Below are 15,980 nucleotides of genomic sequence, written 5' to 3'. Positions count from 1 at the left end.
CTCTGCTGCCTACCATTTTCCCAACAAAAATTAAAAAAAAAAAATTGCTTAATTTTTAATTAGATAACGGTTAGTTTTGAAACTTTGGCGTTTGGTTCGGACTTTTAGGGCTACATTTGGCCAGAGAATGGGTGTTCGGCAATGCACAGTTTATTTTTGCAGTAAAGAAAACCTTGTAAATTTTTTTTTGGAGCAGCCTGTACTAGACATTTTATGATTACATTCCATTTGTTCCACCACAACCCAGCAAAAAAATGTAGACCCCTTCCACTTCACATGAAGACGGAGCACCAGCGAAGCTGCTATCTTTACGACATCTAGGACAATGCCTAGAGGACGACGTCTAGGATGACCTCAAGGACGCGTTCTTGGACGACCTCAAGGACGCTACCTAGAGGACGACGTCTAAGATGATCTCACGGACAACGTCTAGGATGACCTCAAGGACGACTTCTAGGACGACCTCAGGGACGATGCGTAGGACGACCTCCAGGACAACCTCGAGGTCGACGTCTAGGACAATTTTGAGGACAACTTCTAGGACGACTTCTAGGACGACCTCGAGGATGACCTCGAGGACGACTTCTAGGATGGCCTCGAAGACGACCTCAAGGATGACTTCTAGGACGACCCCGAGGCCAACCTCTCAGACGACATCAAGGAAGACTTCTTGAGGTCGCCCTTGAGGTCCTCAAGGACGACTTCAAAAACGACTGGAAATGGTTTCCACTCTGGTGAAAACCAGAGTGGAAAGGCTGGAGAGGTTGCCGTCATCTATGAGCGACGGCAACAACCAGACAACCGGCGAGACGGTTGTCTGGCTGCTGCCATTGCTCATAGATGACAGTAGCTGTCCAGAGTTTTGTGTTGACATTTGTTTGCCTGCGGACACGGTACTGGGGAAACTAGCCCTTAACAGCTCCGCTGTAAAACTGTAGAGTGATCACCTGGCACCTTATGGCAATTTCAAGCATATGCAGTACTGTCTGCCAATTCAGTGTAAAAAAGAAATGCATCAGAGCTAAGATCAGTCATGTCTGACTGGTCTTATGCGTGAGGGGGCACCGTAAGATCTCTTATTATAGCTGGTTTGGCAAGCTGACCAAAGCCTACCCTTTAATTCAGGGCACATTATGGAGTTGCATCGCAGATATTCCACACTGTTACAAAAGAGCTTTGAAACCAAACCAAAACAAGGTGTATCATTTCATTTTCTCCTTCATAATGTGATCCCCCAAACAATAACTGAAAATGGCAGGAACCGGACAAAAATATAAATGGCTCTCAGCTAGATTTAGCGGGCCACTACATACACGGAACAGGCACAAGATCTGCTGGGGAACCTTGCCAATAATAACAACCGCTGTAAAAAAAAACAAAACAACCCAACACCACATTAGTTGGTTTTCCAAAGCCGTCGGTAGTACCGACGTTTTCGGAGGTAGGAAAAAAGGATACTTATCAGAGCTTGAACAAGCTGACAAAGACCGGAAAGCAGAGAATGGGTTGAGCGGAAATTGCTGCATCGCAGAAGTGATGTCGCACGGCTTTAGGTCAGGATGTAGTCGCATCACATGACACCGACTTTTCCGCTAAATGTAGAGGGGAAATCAACATCACGTCTTGAGGTAACATGATGTCGATTGAGGAAAATAACATCATATGACATGGTCAATGACTCCTATTTCCCTGGTAAATTTAGCAGAAAGATTGGTGCAACAGTCCTTCGTGACAATCTTTCGTGATGGTTCTTTGTGACGGCTCTTTATGAAGGTTGTTACATGAAATTCGGCTGATAGAACAGATTCTGCATTAAAAAAGTAACAAAAACGCCGCTGTGGATTGGCACCGGAGCGTACCATTGATGATCTCCCGATGGTGCGAGTCCCTCCCGTCTCTCTGCTGCACCCTCCCCCCTCCTCCGCCCTCGAGCAGTTCGAGGGCCTCCTTGTCCGAAATGCCGTCTGCCAACTGGAACTCCACCAGGGGGAGCACCTCTGTGGTGCAAGCGGGGAGCAGAAAACAGAAAAACACTGTATCACGAAAGGGTGCAAAACAGACAAACACCATATCAGAAAAAGGAGAAAAACAGATATATACACTTTGTCAGAAAGGCAGTGATGCAGATACAGTGCATTAAAAAAGGCAACAAAACCGATAGAAACACCATATCACAAAAACAAGCAAAACAAGTGCAGGAACAACAGTAACAAGAAAGACAAAGAGGCGCCAGAGTACTGCTAGACAAAAATACAATGTGACCTCAGAGATGCGAGAAGTGCGACACAAGACCAGTGCTCAAGACATTCCAACCACCAACCCAAGCAGCACGGAATTTGGCCAATAGCCAAAGGAACATTGCTAGCCATTAGCCAATGATTGGCCAAATATGTGCTGCTTGGGAAGCCACCAGCTGAATTAAAAGGCTAACAGGCACGAACTGAAACAGGACGAAAAAAGACACACGTATGACAAGGAAAAGTGCCAACTTCCTCCTGATTTAATATAATACCAAACATTGTCAAACTGTCGATCACCATTACCAATAAACACCTCTAAGCAACAAGATAAAAAGTTCCTTTCACTAATCACATGCAGCTATCAAGAAACACAACTTCTTTGTTCAGCAGATGAAGGAATGGCATGCTTATGCATTTGCCAGCTGCTTTTTTTATACAAAAAGCTTTGATTATTTTTTTTCCATCTTCTAATTCACTCTCTAAAGAAACCTTGTATGTTTTACATTGGTTCACATGCACATCGTTTGCAGTGCTCCGCAAGATGCCCACCCAAATTACTGTGTGCGGCAAGCTTGTGTTCCCTCTCTTTCGTTAAAACATTGGCCCGTTTTACCGATGTAAACTTTGCCACAACTAAAAGGAATCTCATATACAACCTTAGTCATGCATTTGGTGTATCTTGTTACATGGTCTTTTGAGCACGAAACTTTTGTTTTGACATCACAGAGCATATCTTTGAAAGTTTGCCTGGGGATGAAAACACCACATTAACCCTGTGCCTAGCAGCCTCCTTTTTTAAATTGTGGGACACCTTGGTGCAAATATGAAACCACTTGCGCTGGCATTTCATATGTTTTTTCACGAAATTGGTCGCTGCCCTCTTGTTTAATTTTCTGTAGGAGGCTTTCACACACATTCGACACTGAGCACTTTGGGTAACCGGCACTCTTCAAGCGTATAACATGATGATCAAAGCTGATTAGCAGTCTATGCTGGCAGCTTTTTGTAATCGCTGCGTGAAGGTAGGTGGATGCAATCCCACCTTTAACAAGCTTTGAGTGGGAACTGCTGAAAGAAAGGAGGCCTTTCTTAGTCCGTGGTTTATAGCTCCAGCACAAACGATCCTTAGTAAAATAGAGCTGCAAGTCCAGAAAGTGAATACTGCCATCATTAGACATTTCCCAAGTGAAGTTTAGCCTGTCTGGCAGTGATCTAAACAAATTAACAATTTCTGCCACAGCATGCTCCATACAATTCACTATACATTCCCCCAACATAACCAAAAAATCATCCACATAGCAGAAAATCTCGACCCCATTCATCCCATCAAGAGCCCCCAACATGCACTTGTCCATCGCAGAGAAATTAATGTCACACAAGACGGGTGCCACCAAAGAACCAATAAAAATCCCATTCTTCTGTATGTAGAACTGTGTATTAAAAAATGAGTCACTTACAACCCCCTGTAATACCAAATTAGAGTGCAGCTCTTGAGGAGGAGGAGGAGGAGGGAAGGGTACTGAGGGGACTGTAAACTCCTCCTCTCTCCTCACCTAATCATCCTGCGTGCTACTCCTCCCTCCGAGCGGCATCGTCGTTGGCGCAACCGTGAAGTCACGTGACCTTCGTGACCTCACAGGGGTCACGTGACGTCGCCAGGGTCACGTAACGTCGCCAGGGTCACGTGACCTCATGGGGGTCACGCGACGTCATCGCCATCGTCAGTGATGACATACACATGACGATGATGTCATCATTGATGCCATCGTGATAATGACGATGATATCAGCCGAGTGCAGCTGTAGCCTCCACCTTGGTAAGGAGAAACTAGCGCCACGAGGCGCTAGTGGCAGAAAGGCAAACATACGTGCGGTGTGAAACTAAAAAATATCTTGGAAGACCACCAGATGGCGCCACCAATGTCGTTGGCGTGCGCCCTCCTCTGTCTCTCTTTTTTTTTTTTTTTCCGGCTTGTTTGTTTGACAGGTGCTGTGCGCCAGCGCAGCACCGGTCGAGGAGACAAGCTGCACGCGCTATACTTCATAACAAACGCGCTTCGCGAGATATTAATTACCAGTGCAATAAAACAGAAACAGCACGTTCATTGAAATATATTTTTTATTGAACACCATTCAAATGAGTTGCGGTATTTCAAACATGTATTTACAAACTCCGTTGCCAGTTCACCGTCCTCCAAGGGGAACCAAGAACTGTAGCAGGCAGTAAACACAGTAAACATTGTCAAATATGTAAAACAAAATTAATCACTTTAATGTACAAGCTAACAGAACAGCACTTATCATACTTCGAATTATCTAAATGGCTCTATAAACAACTCCTACAAACAAAAATGCTGAATACTCAAACAAACAAATCAACCCCCAAATAAATCTAGTTTAATGTTTAAATTGTAAGAAGCATAAAAAAGTGCAGACAGCCCTATAAACAAACATGCAGGTCCAGAAATCACGCTCGTTACACTTGTTCAGCGTTGTGCAGGAGTATGAAAAGCAGGGATGTGGACAAAAAAAAAATACAAACACCGATTGCGCAGGTAAGCAGGTTTATAAAATCAAACCATAAGCTACTCACAAGATTCAATCTAACAAATATGTACAATTAAATCTGGAAGAGTACTAAGTGCACAAATAATGTGTTTAGGCTACATGCTAAGTTTCTAAGTACCAGTGACAAGACCTCAGGTCTGTTGGGTGCATTTCAAAGGTGTATCATGATAAGTTTATTATGGTATGTGTGGAGTTAGTTTGCTAGCGATAAGCAACCGGTCTTCAATTTAGAGGGGGCAATTTGAGCAGTGCGGTATGACTGCTACATTTGACATCCAAAAAATCAAATTAGCCGTTCGTGTTTATTCGCGACTCCAGCGACCTATAGGGGGCGCCACCACCAAACAAACATGGCGGCTGAGTCCAGGTCGCGTCGGCTCGGCCTGGCCGCCTGAATGGGTGGCGCATTCAATTTAACAATTATTGTTTTGTTGAATGCCCAATTTTATGGGTATTTGAACTGAGACAGTTAAGTTTAGCCAGTGCGCATAAACTTGCCGAGCATAGTTTTGTTTTGCCGGTGTTTTTTGTTCTTTTCATGTCAAACTTTCGCTGCGGAGACTTCGATCAAAACCGAAACTATGGGCTCCGGAGAAACGGTAATAGACTCTAATTAGTTTTGATCGTCTAAGGAAAGCGGCGAGGGCTACAAAATTGTTCCACCAAGAGTAATGTTTAGCTAACTCGCATGCCTCGATCATGCGACTTACCTGTCCGCGAAATTGAGCTTTTGTGCCTGTCCGCGTTTCAAGAAACAGCTGCAGTCGTGTGCTCGGTCAAGAACACAGGCTGCAGGAAAATTACGAAAATTAAGCAAGCGCTTCTTGAGCCAAGGAGCATGTCAACTCGCTGGCACTTCACTAAGCAGCTGATACTCGTATTTCAATTCAGATTTTAGTAGCAATCGAGAAGTCATTTTGATGAATGTTCGGTTATGTATTATATTACGTACTATGGTCCCACTAAAGCGATATTAGTATGTTCTTCGGGTTGAAATATGAACTTAGTTGGCTAACTATTAGGGTGAACTGCTGAATAAAAGTATATTTGACAGACAGAGAGGTACTCCTTAAACTTAGCCAAATGGTTCTAGCCGGTAGAACGGAGACGAATGCGGACAAGCTGAGGAGAGTCTTCATCGGAGATTCACTCAGACCTCTGCATTGAACTTGACTTCGAATCCTGAACAAATAAAATTAGTATTTTTTTTTTCTTGTGGCCGGTCAATTTGAGCAATGTAGACGTATATTGCTGTTGGATTCGACAGGGGCTATAAGTATCGGAGGCGCGATAGATCCTAACGACGTGACAGTTTCTATCTTTGCGAGACGCGTCCCCCACCTTTTGAAAGCAGATAATTTCCCTCATTAATCATATGCAGCGAGCAGGTTTTCTGAATCAAGTAATTGCGAAACAGGGGGGTAAAGGTGGGTGAGGAGGAGTGGCAAATCCCGCGCGCCGACATCCTGGGTCTTGAGTGAAAGATCGCGAAAGAGAGCGACAGAATACGAGAGAAAGAAAGCAACGTTGCCATGGTAAACGCGAAGAGTGAAAACTCTCAGCAATATAAACAGTGATAATTTAACGTTGTAAACTAAATTATGAGCTATTCTAACGCTTATAAAAAGCAATAAAGTCATTACGCTGCATTAACTTCCCTTCTGTCGAAATCTCGGAAATCTGGTGGTTGCGCAGTTTCGTATTCCTCAACTGCGCCCAGCTGCGCCCCACCGGCGAAGCCGGGTATATGGTTTAGTTTAGCGTTAACGCGAGGCCGTACATCTGCGCGCTATGCAAAAAGAAAGCTTCGAAAGGAACGCGAATATCTTTCCACCGGTAAGTTCGTGGATTGTTGAAGTTCACGAAACTGCTCTGATGATGTAACCGTGTTTGGGACCCCGAGGGTCTGCCTGCATGATCCGCCGCTTGCGGCAGCCAGAATGTATGGGAAAATGGCGGACCTTTTCCTCTAGAGTTAGTATGTATGATCTCTATGTTGCGAAATTAGCCCAACTCCTTCAATGTGGTCTTTTTCGGCGAAAAGCCGCCAAGATGAATAGCCAACACACTGGCCGGCGTTAGTGGCTCAAATTAACCTGAAGCTAATCCAGCACAACCAAACTCAAGGAAAGCAGCTATCGAACCTTCCCATTCACTTGACTGCAACATTGGTGTCCCCTCCAGTAAAACACTTCGTCTGTCGACCTCTGTCTACTGTTCTACATCCTTATAAAGAAACCGCTTATCAGTTACCAAGCAGTCGTCACTTTGATTGTGATTAGAGACAGACATGAAATCAAAACGTTTTTCCGTGATTCCTCCCCATTCAAAAAATTGAAAGCACGCGATCATTAAGGTCGGTCTGCCAGCTTTAGGCGACACTGGTTCGTGTTGTTGATGAGCAATTTCGCCAGTGCAGTTTGACTGCTAGCCTGGGGTCCTTAACCCGCTCACACAGTAGCGATATACGACTGCACGCTGGTACGATGCTCATCCAGGCTCAAACCCAGGATCCCTGGGTTCTGATTTGACATCCAAGTTATACCAAAAAGAGAACTTTCGACATCCACACAGGTGCACAAAAGCCATAACCAACTCTCTACTAAGTCAAATTAGGTTGAAAATGTTTGTCGTTTCCTTTTTCCAGATGTTTTACGGGCATCTTTTTTCAGCAGATCCCTGTTAACGAGCCAAATGTGTCAACGTAGGCGCACATTCACAAAGAGGTGGAGGAACTGCACTGCACATGCTGTGCTACAAAAGTGACCTTTGGAATGGGGCACCAGGGCATGCACAATGCGCTCAGCCACCTTGGGCTTGTGAACCTGCTGCTGCTCCACCTGCTCAAGGAAAATATTCTCAAGCACCTTGAAACAAAGAAAAAAAGATTCTGATGGAGCACAAAAAGAACCAAAAATTGAGCCAGGTGCATCCGCTTGAAGGAGGGCATGAGATTGTACTTCGAACGTCAGTGCACCACTTGCAGCTTTTAACAAGTCCAGGCAAAGATGACAAGATACCTTCTTAAGAAATGACTCAACCAGGTACCTAGAGAAGTGATAGAGTATGTTTTCCTGGACAATGTCTTGATTTAGATCATCAGGTAATGTAAGATCATCAGCATCAATTGATGGCAGTGGCTCAGGCTGGTGGCTGGCTGGCTGCAGCCGACACTGGGAGATGCCTCAATTCCACCAGTAATGTGGCATTGCCTACCTCACAGTTACCTCCACTAGAAAGCTGAAACATTTTTCCAAGGAAAATGTGTTTTAGACCTGCCATAAACTGGTAGGAATTGGGCATCTCGTTGCAGCCATGCTGCTGCCGTACCATGCCAAACATGTTCTCTAGCAAATCCTGGTTGAGTTGCCTAGTTAGAAGGTGCTCAAAGTTAAAGTTCTTCTTGAGATCTTCCCACAGTAAGAGGATGGCATTGATGGTGATTGCCATCCTTTTACTGTGTGAGGTTGTCGGGGAGAGTGAAACTGCCACTGCGAGATCCTCGAGCTTTTCGAGCGCAAGAAATCAATATGTCCCAATGTAGAAGTTAGGGCAAATCTAATTTTTCCTTGGTCACATTGAAGACTTTGGCTGCTTAGCGAATAAAAAATTTGGTCCATTTCTTCAAGGAAGTTGCATGTGGCCTGAGCCTCAGGGGCAGTTGATTGAAGGAAATGAAGCTCTCGCAAGTGCGCCAAAGAGAGTGTCACTAAAAACTTGCGCAGCGAATTTCACCTTCACGTTCCCAATTGGGGCCTGATAGATGCGCCTGTCGGTAAGTTTTGTTTGCCAATCGCAACCGCACAGGATGCTTGTGTTTCTAAAGTCAACAACATATTTCCATGATACCAATGTGTTGCCAATGCTGACTGAGGTCATGCTAGCGCAGGTTGTTACGTGTACACTTGAGGAGGCGAGGGGTGTCAAAGAGGAAGTAGACCTGGTTGTCACCAACAAAGAAGAAAGGATGGTCTGGTGTGACACCCAGCATTCGTGCAAGACTGCAATTACTGGCTCCCTGGTCACATACAAAAGAATTCACAAAGATATCTTGAGAAGCCAGACTTTGAATGATGTCTGCCAACAAATCGTGAAGACATCCAGCAGAAGTTTTTGTTTTTGATGGAGTGTAAGCCAGTGGTTGAACCCAGGACTTTGAGATACCTGCCAGCATAACAACCAAACCTGAGTTAGCCACATCAGCGGTTCGCTCCCTACCGTTGTCTGCAAAGCCATGCACGATATCTGATTTAGAGTCATAGAATAGATTTTCTTTGAATGAAATTTTGTTCAACATCAGAATGCATGCTCGATCTTTAAGTGGCTAATTGTGTAATTTGTTTATAACAGTCGTGATGAGACTAGGAACAACTCCAGGGTGCATAGCGATGCGAGACAGCCAGTTCTTCAGCGACCTAACCGATGGCAAGCTCAGGTATTAGGCAAGGTACTTGTAAGCCCTGTGGTTCTGGAAGCAGAGGTTTAGGGCAAAAGGCTTCAATTCATCAGGCCTTCTTCGTTTGAACTTGTTCATAGCCTGCAAATGCAACTGAATTTTGAAGAGATCAAGGTTCTCCTTTGGAAATAAATTTCGATGCACCCTTAAAGACCTGATGTCTCATCAAATCAGCGAAATCAGTTTTCTGCGATGCTTTGAAAAGGCTTCTGCGCAATCAGTCTCTCGTTTTTCTTAAAAATACGAAGGTGCTCCTTGTGCGGGGTGTGTACGGTTTCCTGGGTCTTCTAATTTGCCTCTTTGGGGTTGCTTTTGGATCAGCTGTGCTGCTTGACGAAGGGCCAGCTACGGCGGCCACAGTTCTGCCTATCAAAGTCCTCTGGGGGGTATCTGTTAAAGAAAAAAAAGTGAAACCTTTATAAATTAACCGCTCATTAGCTTTAGATGAAATTGAACTTGGTACAGTTATGATGAACAAGTTGCTTCAGTCTGACTAGGCATAACTAAACCAGAAAACAGCTAAGCACCTACTGGGGAAAGTGATTTTAAAACACCACAAAGCACTTATGCATCACCATACTCTCATTTATGCTCTACTATATTTTCTTCCAGTTGTTTTTGACTTTGAACGCATGTCTTTTTTATCTTCGCCACCTTTTGTGTTGTTTTTCTGAGGCCCAATTTTGATATGCTTTCATTGCCCACTATACCTGCATCCCAGCTTCCACCAGTGATTCAATTTCACTGCATTATAAAAGACTGACTGCCTCAGCTCCCGCTAAAATATATTAGGCTCTTATTGTTGGTAAAAGCAGTAAGTAAAATCTCTGGTTCTCACCAATGTGGGGCCCCTGAGCCTCTTTATCTTGAGGAGTGTCCGGGACAACTGTAAGTTCACAAAGTTCTACGCTATTTTAGAAGCATCAAGGGTTACTTTAAAATATATGAGCAAAGAACACAAGGTATGCACCCTACAATTCATGGTTTCATGATTATAAATACCAGTAAAGAGACATTCTTCATCACGCTAAGGAGTGGGCCCTGCTTCTGTCGCTCATGGAGAGTGGCCTGAGGAAGTGGTGATGGGACTACTCATGAAAGGAAATTAACATATTTTGTGAGAGTATGAAACCACTTTACAGGAACATTTGTCCAATGAAAAATATAGTTTTAATTATTTGTCTACCTTGTAAAACACAGCTTCTTAGCCTGGTCAAAAGTATTAAAATACTTGCATTAAATTTTTTGTTAAATGTTAAAATTTTGACATTACCATATGCTACATCAACAGCCCTAAGTTTTAATTGTAGTAGAGAAACAATTTTTTGGAAGCTATGTAGGCCCATCATTATGCTCTGTAATAAACCACGAGAAAATAGGAAAAACTGCATGGCGAAGTATAATTCATGCATTCCTGAATAAAAGTATCACAAAGAAATTGGATTTGTTTTTCACCAAGGTGGAGGAGGGGCCCTTCCTCCTGCTCCTGAGGAGTGTCATGGGGTGTTGACAAGACTGTTGTAAAAAGAGCAATTAATACATGTTGTGACATAATCCTCAAACTATACCTCAAAGAAAATGAACAAAGAACACAAACTCTGCTCTATATTCATTCTATGTGCAACTACAGTGAAGTTAGGCAGCTTGGTGCACCCGGATGCCATGTGCAGACACAAACAGAAACGGACCTCAGCAAGAGAGACACCGATCAAGGAGCCGAAAGAGAGCCGCTCTCTAAAACCGCTAATTGGCTCGGTTCGCACACTCAGCGCTCCCGACCCAAGCGATTTCTTCCGTGGTTAACGTAGGGTGGTGCAACGTTGTCAGTACTCCGAGTGGTAGGAGCGATAAGGATTTAACTTTTCCAATCAGTACAACTGTTTGACTTCCCCAATTTTCCCATCAACCACACGTCAATGACACCGTGATGTGCGATGATGCAACACCATACTCGTCGAGCTCGGAGCTGCAAGAACTTCGAAAGAGAAAGCCACGCATTGGCAAAACTCGCACTGTGCGATTGAGATCAGCACAAATGTTTTTCTCCTAAGATTTTATCACTCAAAAATTAATCCTCAACACCAAAAAAAAAAGAAAAAAAGAAAGTTTTTGTTGTAATATTTGCAGTGCCGCTACGTGTTACTTGTGATTAGAAGTTGATAAAAATTTCATCAGAACTATATCAACAGCAGCGTACACCAAACATTTTGTTATACAGTAAAACCTCGTTATAAAGAAGTTGAAGGAGCGGTCGTAATTACTTTGTTATAACCATTAGTTTGTTATAGCCAATGTCCATTTCTTCCAACTATTCAAGCTAGGGGAATTATGATTGCTTTGTTATATCCATTTGTTTGTTATATCCCATTTTGTTATAACGAGGTTTTACTGTACTATACAGTAAACTTTCGTTAGTTTGACGTCGATTAACTCGACTTTTCGTTTATGTCAATCGTGTTAAAAAGACCCGGCGAGTGCCCATACATTTCTATGAGAGGAAAAGTTTGATAGTTCGAACTCAAGAAGACTCCGCATCGGATAATTCGCCCCGAGCGAATGCGCGCGGGCTCACATTGCACGGCGCCACGGCAGAAAAACCACCAACGTACTGCGAAACACGGACCCTTCGCTGCAATGTAAAGCTGAACATGCGCAAATATGCGCCTGCTCCTCTACATTGTTGAGATAGACCGTAGCGAATGACACGAGCCAGCGCAACCAATCTGGCGTGGAGTAGCGCGGAGAACATAGCACGTGGTTGGGCGTGGAGACAGCGCGCGCTCTCAAAGCACTTTTTTGTAATGTTAGCTACACTGGCCGAGGTTGAGCAGTTTCGCGTGGCCCTCATAATGAGCCGTGCTCATTATGTGAGCCATGCTCATTATGCGGAGCGCGCGGCAACTGCGGAGCTCCGCATAATGAGTATGGCTCGCATAATGAGCACGGTTCATTATGAGAGCCATGCGAAGCCGCCGCGGCGTGCTCTGCTGCCGCCGCGCTTGCCTCGCCCGCCTCGCCGGTCTGTGCATTCCAGAGGAGTGACATCATAGCCACGGCAGACCCACTGGCGCCGCCGCGTGCCCAGCTATGCGCCTCCGTTGCGCAGTAGCCAAGTCTGACGCTGCACCAGAGTTGCTTGATAGCGCCTCTCATTTTGTGCGCATAAGCTCACGCTACGTATATCCTGGCATGGCCGAGCTAGGCCGCCGCAATTTTTTTTTGTAGCATCGTGTGCGGTCTATCTTGCATGCAAGAAAGCGCGAATTCTCTTTTCCTTTTTTTGTTACTTTGCTTTGTTGCCGACGGTCTGGCCGCTCAGCGCCAAAGTCGGCTCGTAAAGCTCTCTGAGCGCGCCCTCTCAAAGCGCTTTTCTGTAGCATCGTGTGCGGTCCATCTTGCACGCCGGAAAGCGCAAATTCTCTTTTCCTTTTTTTTTTTTTTTTTTGTCATCTTTTTTTTGTTGCCAGTCGCTGCCCGGGGCCAAAGTCAACTTGTAAAATTTACTTTTTTTTTTTTAGAGCGCTCTTTTTGGAGATGTGACGTTTAGTTACGTTGCTCCGGAGCGTGCTTTTGGGCACGAGTTTTAAGCGCAGACAGCAGCAGACCATCCGTGAGTACTTTGGACAGTAAAAGGAAGTTTAATTTTAACCGTTTTCTGTGCTTTTTTTAATTCAATCATTCGGATAATTCGACCAAATTTCAAGATCCCGTCGAGGTCGAATTAACGAAAGTTTACTGTACCGTATATAGTTGGCTTGACTATGTCATATCTGTACAAATGTCTCACCGGGGTGGGGCCGATCTTTGCTTCCTCAAGACCAGCGCCTGGAAGGGTCACTGATGGGACTACCAAAGAGCAAATAATATATACAATGTGAGTTCACTAAATAAAAATTGTGCTGCGAACATTGAAAGTTACATTAAACGATACAAGTAATAAGCGTAAATCGTAAGCAATAAAATGTTTTAATAACTAAAAACACCAGGAACTATACTAACACTCACCAATGTAGGGCGCCTGCGTTTCTTGCTCTTGAGGGGCGTCTTGTGATAGTGATGGAACAGCTGAAGAACAATGGATATGACATGTGATTTTAGCAAATTGCATGTTGTCCCTTTAATGCTCTTATGTGGCCCTTTAATACTCTTCAACTGACAATGCCAGTATGAAGTCTCACCAATGTGGGTCCCCTGCAATTGTTGCTGTTGGGGAGCATCTTGCGGAGTTAGGGATGGCGCAACTGAACATGAGGAATGAAATATACTTAATTATAACAAATAAATTAGTTGACAAACAATATACAAGAAAAATATTGCTTTTTGAAAAGATTCACACGGTAATATAAAATACTATTCCTTACATGAACTGCAGCTGGCAGCCGACTCGGAACCATGCGCGAAGAACTCTACAAAATTAACCGAGGGATGAGCTCTTCGAAATGTGCAGGTCACGATCCAAGTTTGAAATGTGTTACCTTTGTAATATGCAACAAATCCTAAGATATAAACCCGAAGCTGTCAAATTAACTGAAGATTGCTCTGACAACAACTCACCTGGAGGAACCAGCCCTTGCAACGACGGATTAGTTACAAGAACGGTGGGGCACGTGTTTTTTCATAAACGAAACTTCCTAGGGCTTGCAAAGGCCGTAGCGCTGAAGTGCTCGCTGCACAGACGACGCTCGCGCAGCTTGCTCGTCGGCAGGCTTCCGAATTCCTTCCAATTTGCATAAGCAGTCCATTTCAATGCTCTAATGAAAAGATAGAGAAAGATCATATACTATTTCAATGCTCCCAGTTTCGAACGCTGACAAAAAAAGTTTGATATAAAGGCTCACCTGTCGTCTGTTGGAAATTGAAAGAATGAGCACTCCGAGTTTTTTTTTAAGTATTGTCACACCCCTTTGGCCGCGCAGCAGACACCGTAAACCCCCGCCATGAGACATGCAACACACTCAACAGAATAACTAGAGACGCCTCTATCTGCGCACAGCTTCATACTCTGTTGTGCTGTGAAATCTTCGGTTTTGGTTTCAACACGCGCAGAATGGTATGAAAGCTAGGAGCGACGCGCGCAAACAAAAAAAAAAAAAAAAAAAAAATACAAAACGGTTGTTTGCCTTGTTCTCGCCCTTACTGATGATTGGTCGGAAGAGCCCAGAGTGTTTCAGTTTCGGTTGCAAAGATTATATACACGATGCCAGCGCTCAAAAGTACAGCGGCAAATATAAGCATAACAGTCTGGTGTAATTCGATTGGGTAGACCAACGAATCTGTTCTGCGGATGGACGTACAAGAGAGAAGCCAGCAACACGGTGCGACGTATCGGCCCAACCGGGAACTCCGTTAGCTGGATTCTGCTGATGACATCATCACGATGACGTCATCATAATGATGATGATGAGGATGATGTCATCGTGATGACGTCATCAGTGACGTCACCAGTGACATCACACGTCCGATAATGCACCGCGCAGTTACGCCGACGGCTACGGCGACGCTGCTCAAGCCGGAAACGGGCGCCTAAGAGCTGCGCTCTAAAACAACGGCTGTGGACTGCAAGTAAAATTCTAGCAGCGCCATAAAATGGCCACAGTTAACACCCATAGAATTCTGGAACCCCACTTCACCTGACTGCATTATGCTCTCACAAACAGCGGTGAAAAGTCCATCATGAGAAACCGAGTAAAACAACTCTGCTACATCCACAGAAAAGGCTGTGGCCACATTCTGCAAACCTGTTTTCAAAACTTGAACAAGTTCTCCGGAACTTTGAACCAGAAAGGGATCGTCAATGACTAATGCTTTTAGGTGACGGTGCAAGTACCCGCTGACCCGATCCTGCCAGGTGCTCCTTTCTGAGACAAAGGCTCGTAAGGGACAACTAGGCTTATGAGTCTTGCCGGCAAAGAAGACCTCCGAAAAAAAACCTTTTCTTCATTGTTAACAACCTTTCTTATCCCACCAAAGTTCACGTCTTTGAGCAAGGTTAGTGCAGCAGTCTTTTGCTTCTTCGGGAGAAACTTTAGTTTTGAAATTTTTTTCAATATCCGCTAATGCCCCTTGTCCTGGAAAAAAATCTTCCTTCAGCTCAACAAAAACTGCCCTCCTTGTCAGTTTGTACCACAGTAAGGCTATTCTCCTTCATAGGGTCGACAGTCTTCCTAATAGGTGGTTTTTTCCTCGGTTCTTGACCTACAGTGTGTTTGAGACAGTCCACTCCTTCAGTGATGGCTTGCTCTCTGTCTTGTTCAATAATGCAGTCGGCAACCCAACACATGATGCCCAGTAACTCATGTCGCTTTGATAATGGTTCAGAGCTGTACTTCGGACTCTTTTCCAGAGTCATAGTGAAAGAGTGGACCGCCTCAGACACATAGACAAGACAAGAGAAGATGGAAAGGAAATTAATCTAAGCTTTTTGTATGAAAAAAGCGGCTGACAAATGCGCAAGCATGCCATCCCTTTATCTGCCGAACAAAGAAGTTGTGTTTCTTGATGCCTGCATGTGATTAGTGATAGGAACTTTTCTCTTGTTTGTTAGGGGCGTCTTCTGGTAATGGTGACCGACAGTTGGACGATGTTTGGTGCAATATTAAATCAGTTGGAAGTTGTTTCAGTTTGCGCCTTTTAACCTTTAATTGATATGCACCAACTAGCCCCAACCAGTTTTATTGCACCAGCTGAACATCTTCAATTTGTACTCTTTGTCAATAA

General features: G+C 44.3%; 1 protein-coding gene across 1 annotated transcript in view; it reads right to left on the bottom strand.

The window, feature by feature from the left end:
- The window catches only part of LOC8033565 (intraflagellar transport protein 122 homolog), an 82,766-nt gene that overhangs the window by 16,810 nt on the left and 49,976 nt on the right, over nt 1-15,980 (bottom strand). Inside the window, exon 24 of the mRNA XM_042286874.1 lies at nt 1,860-1,997. Coding sequence (XP_042142808.1) covers nt 1,860-1,997 — 138 coding nt within the window. The remainder of the gene's footprint in view (nt 1-1,859; nt 1,998-15,980) is intronic.

The sequence above is a fragment of the Ixodes scapularis genome, unplaced genomic scaffold (genome assembly GCF_016920785.2).
Source record: "Ixodes scapularis isolate PalLabHiFi unplaced genomic scaffold, ASM1692078v2 PGA_scaffold8__174_contigs__length_109621045, whole genome shotgun sequence".
Classification (NCBI taxonomy): domain Eukaryota; kingdom Metazoa; phylum Arthropoda; class Arachnida; order Ixodida; family Ixodidae; genus Ixodes; species Ixodes scapularis.
The sequence above is the reverse complement of the archived record's forward strand: the minus strand, read 5'-3'. Positions and strand labels throughout refer to the sequence as shown.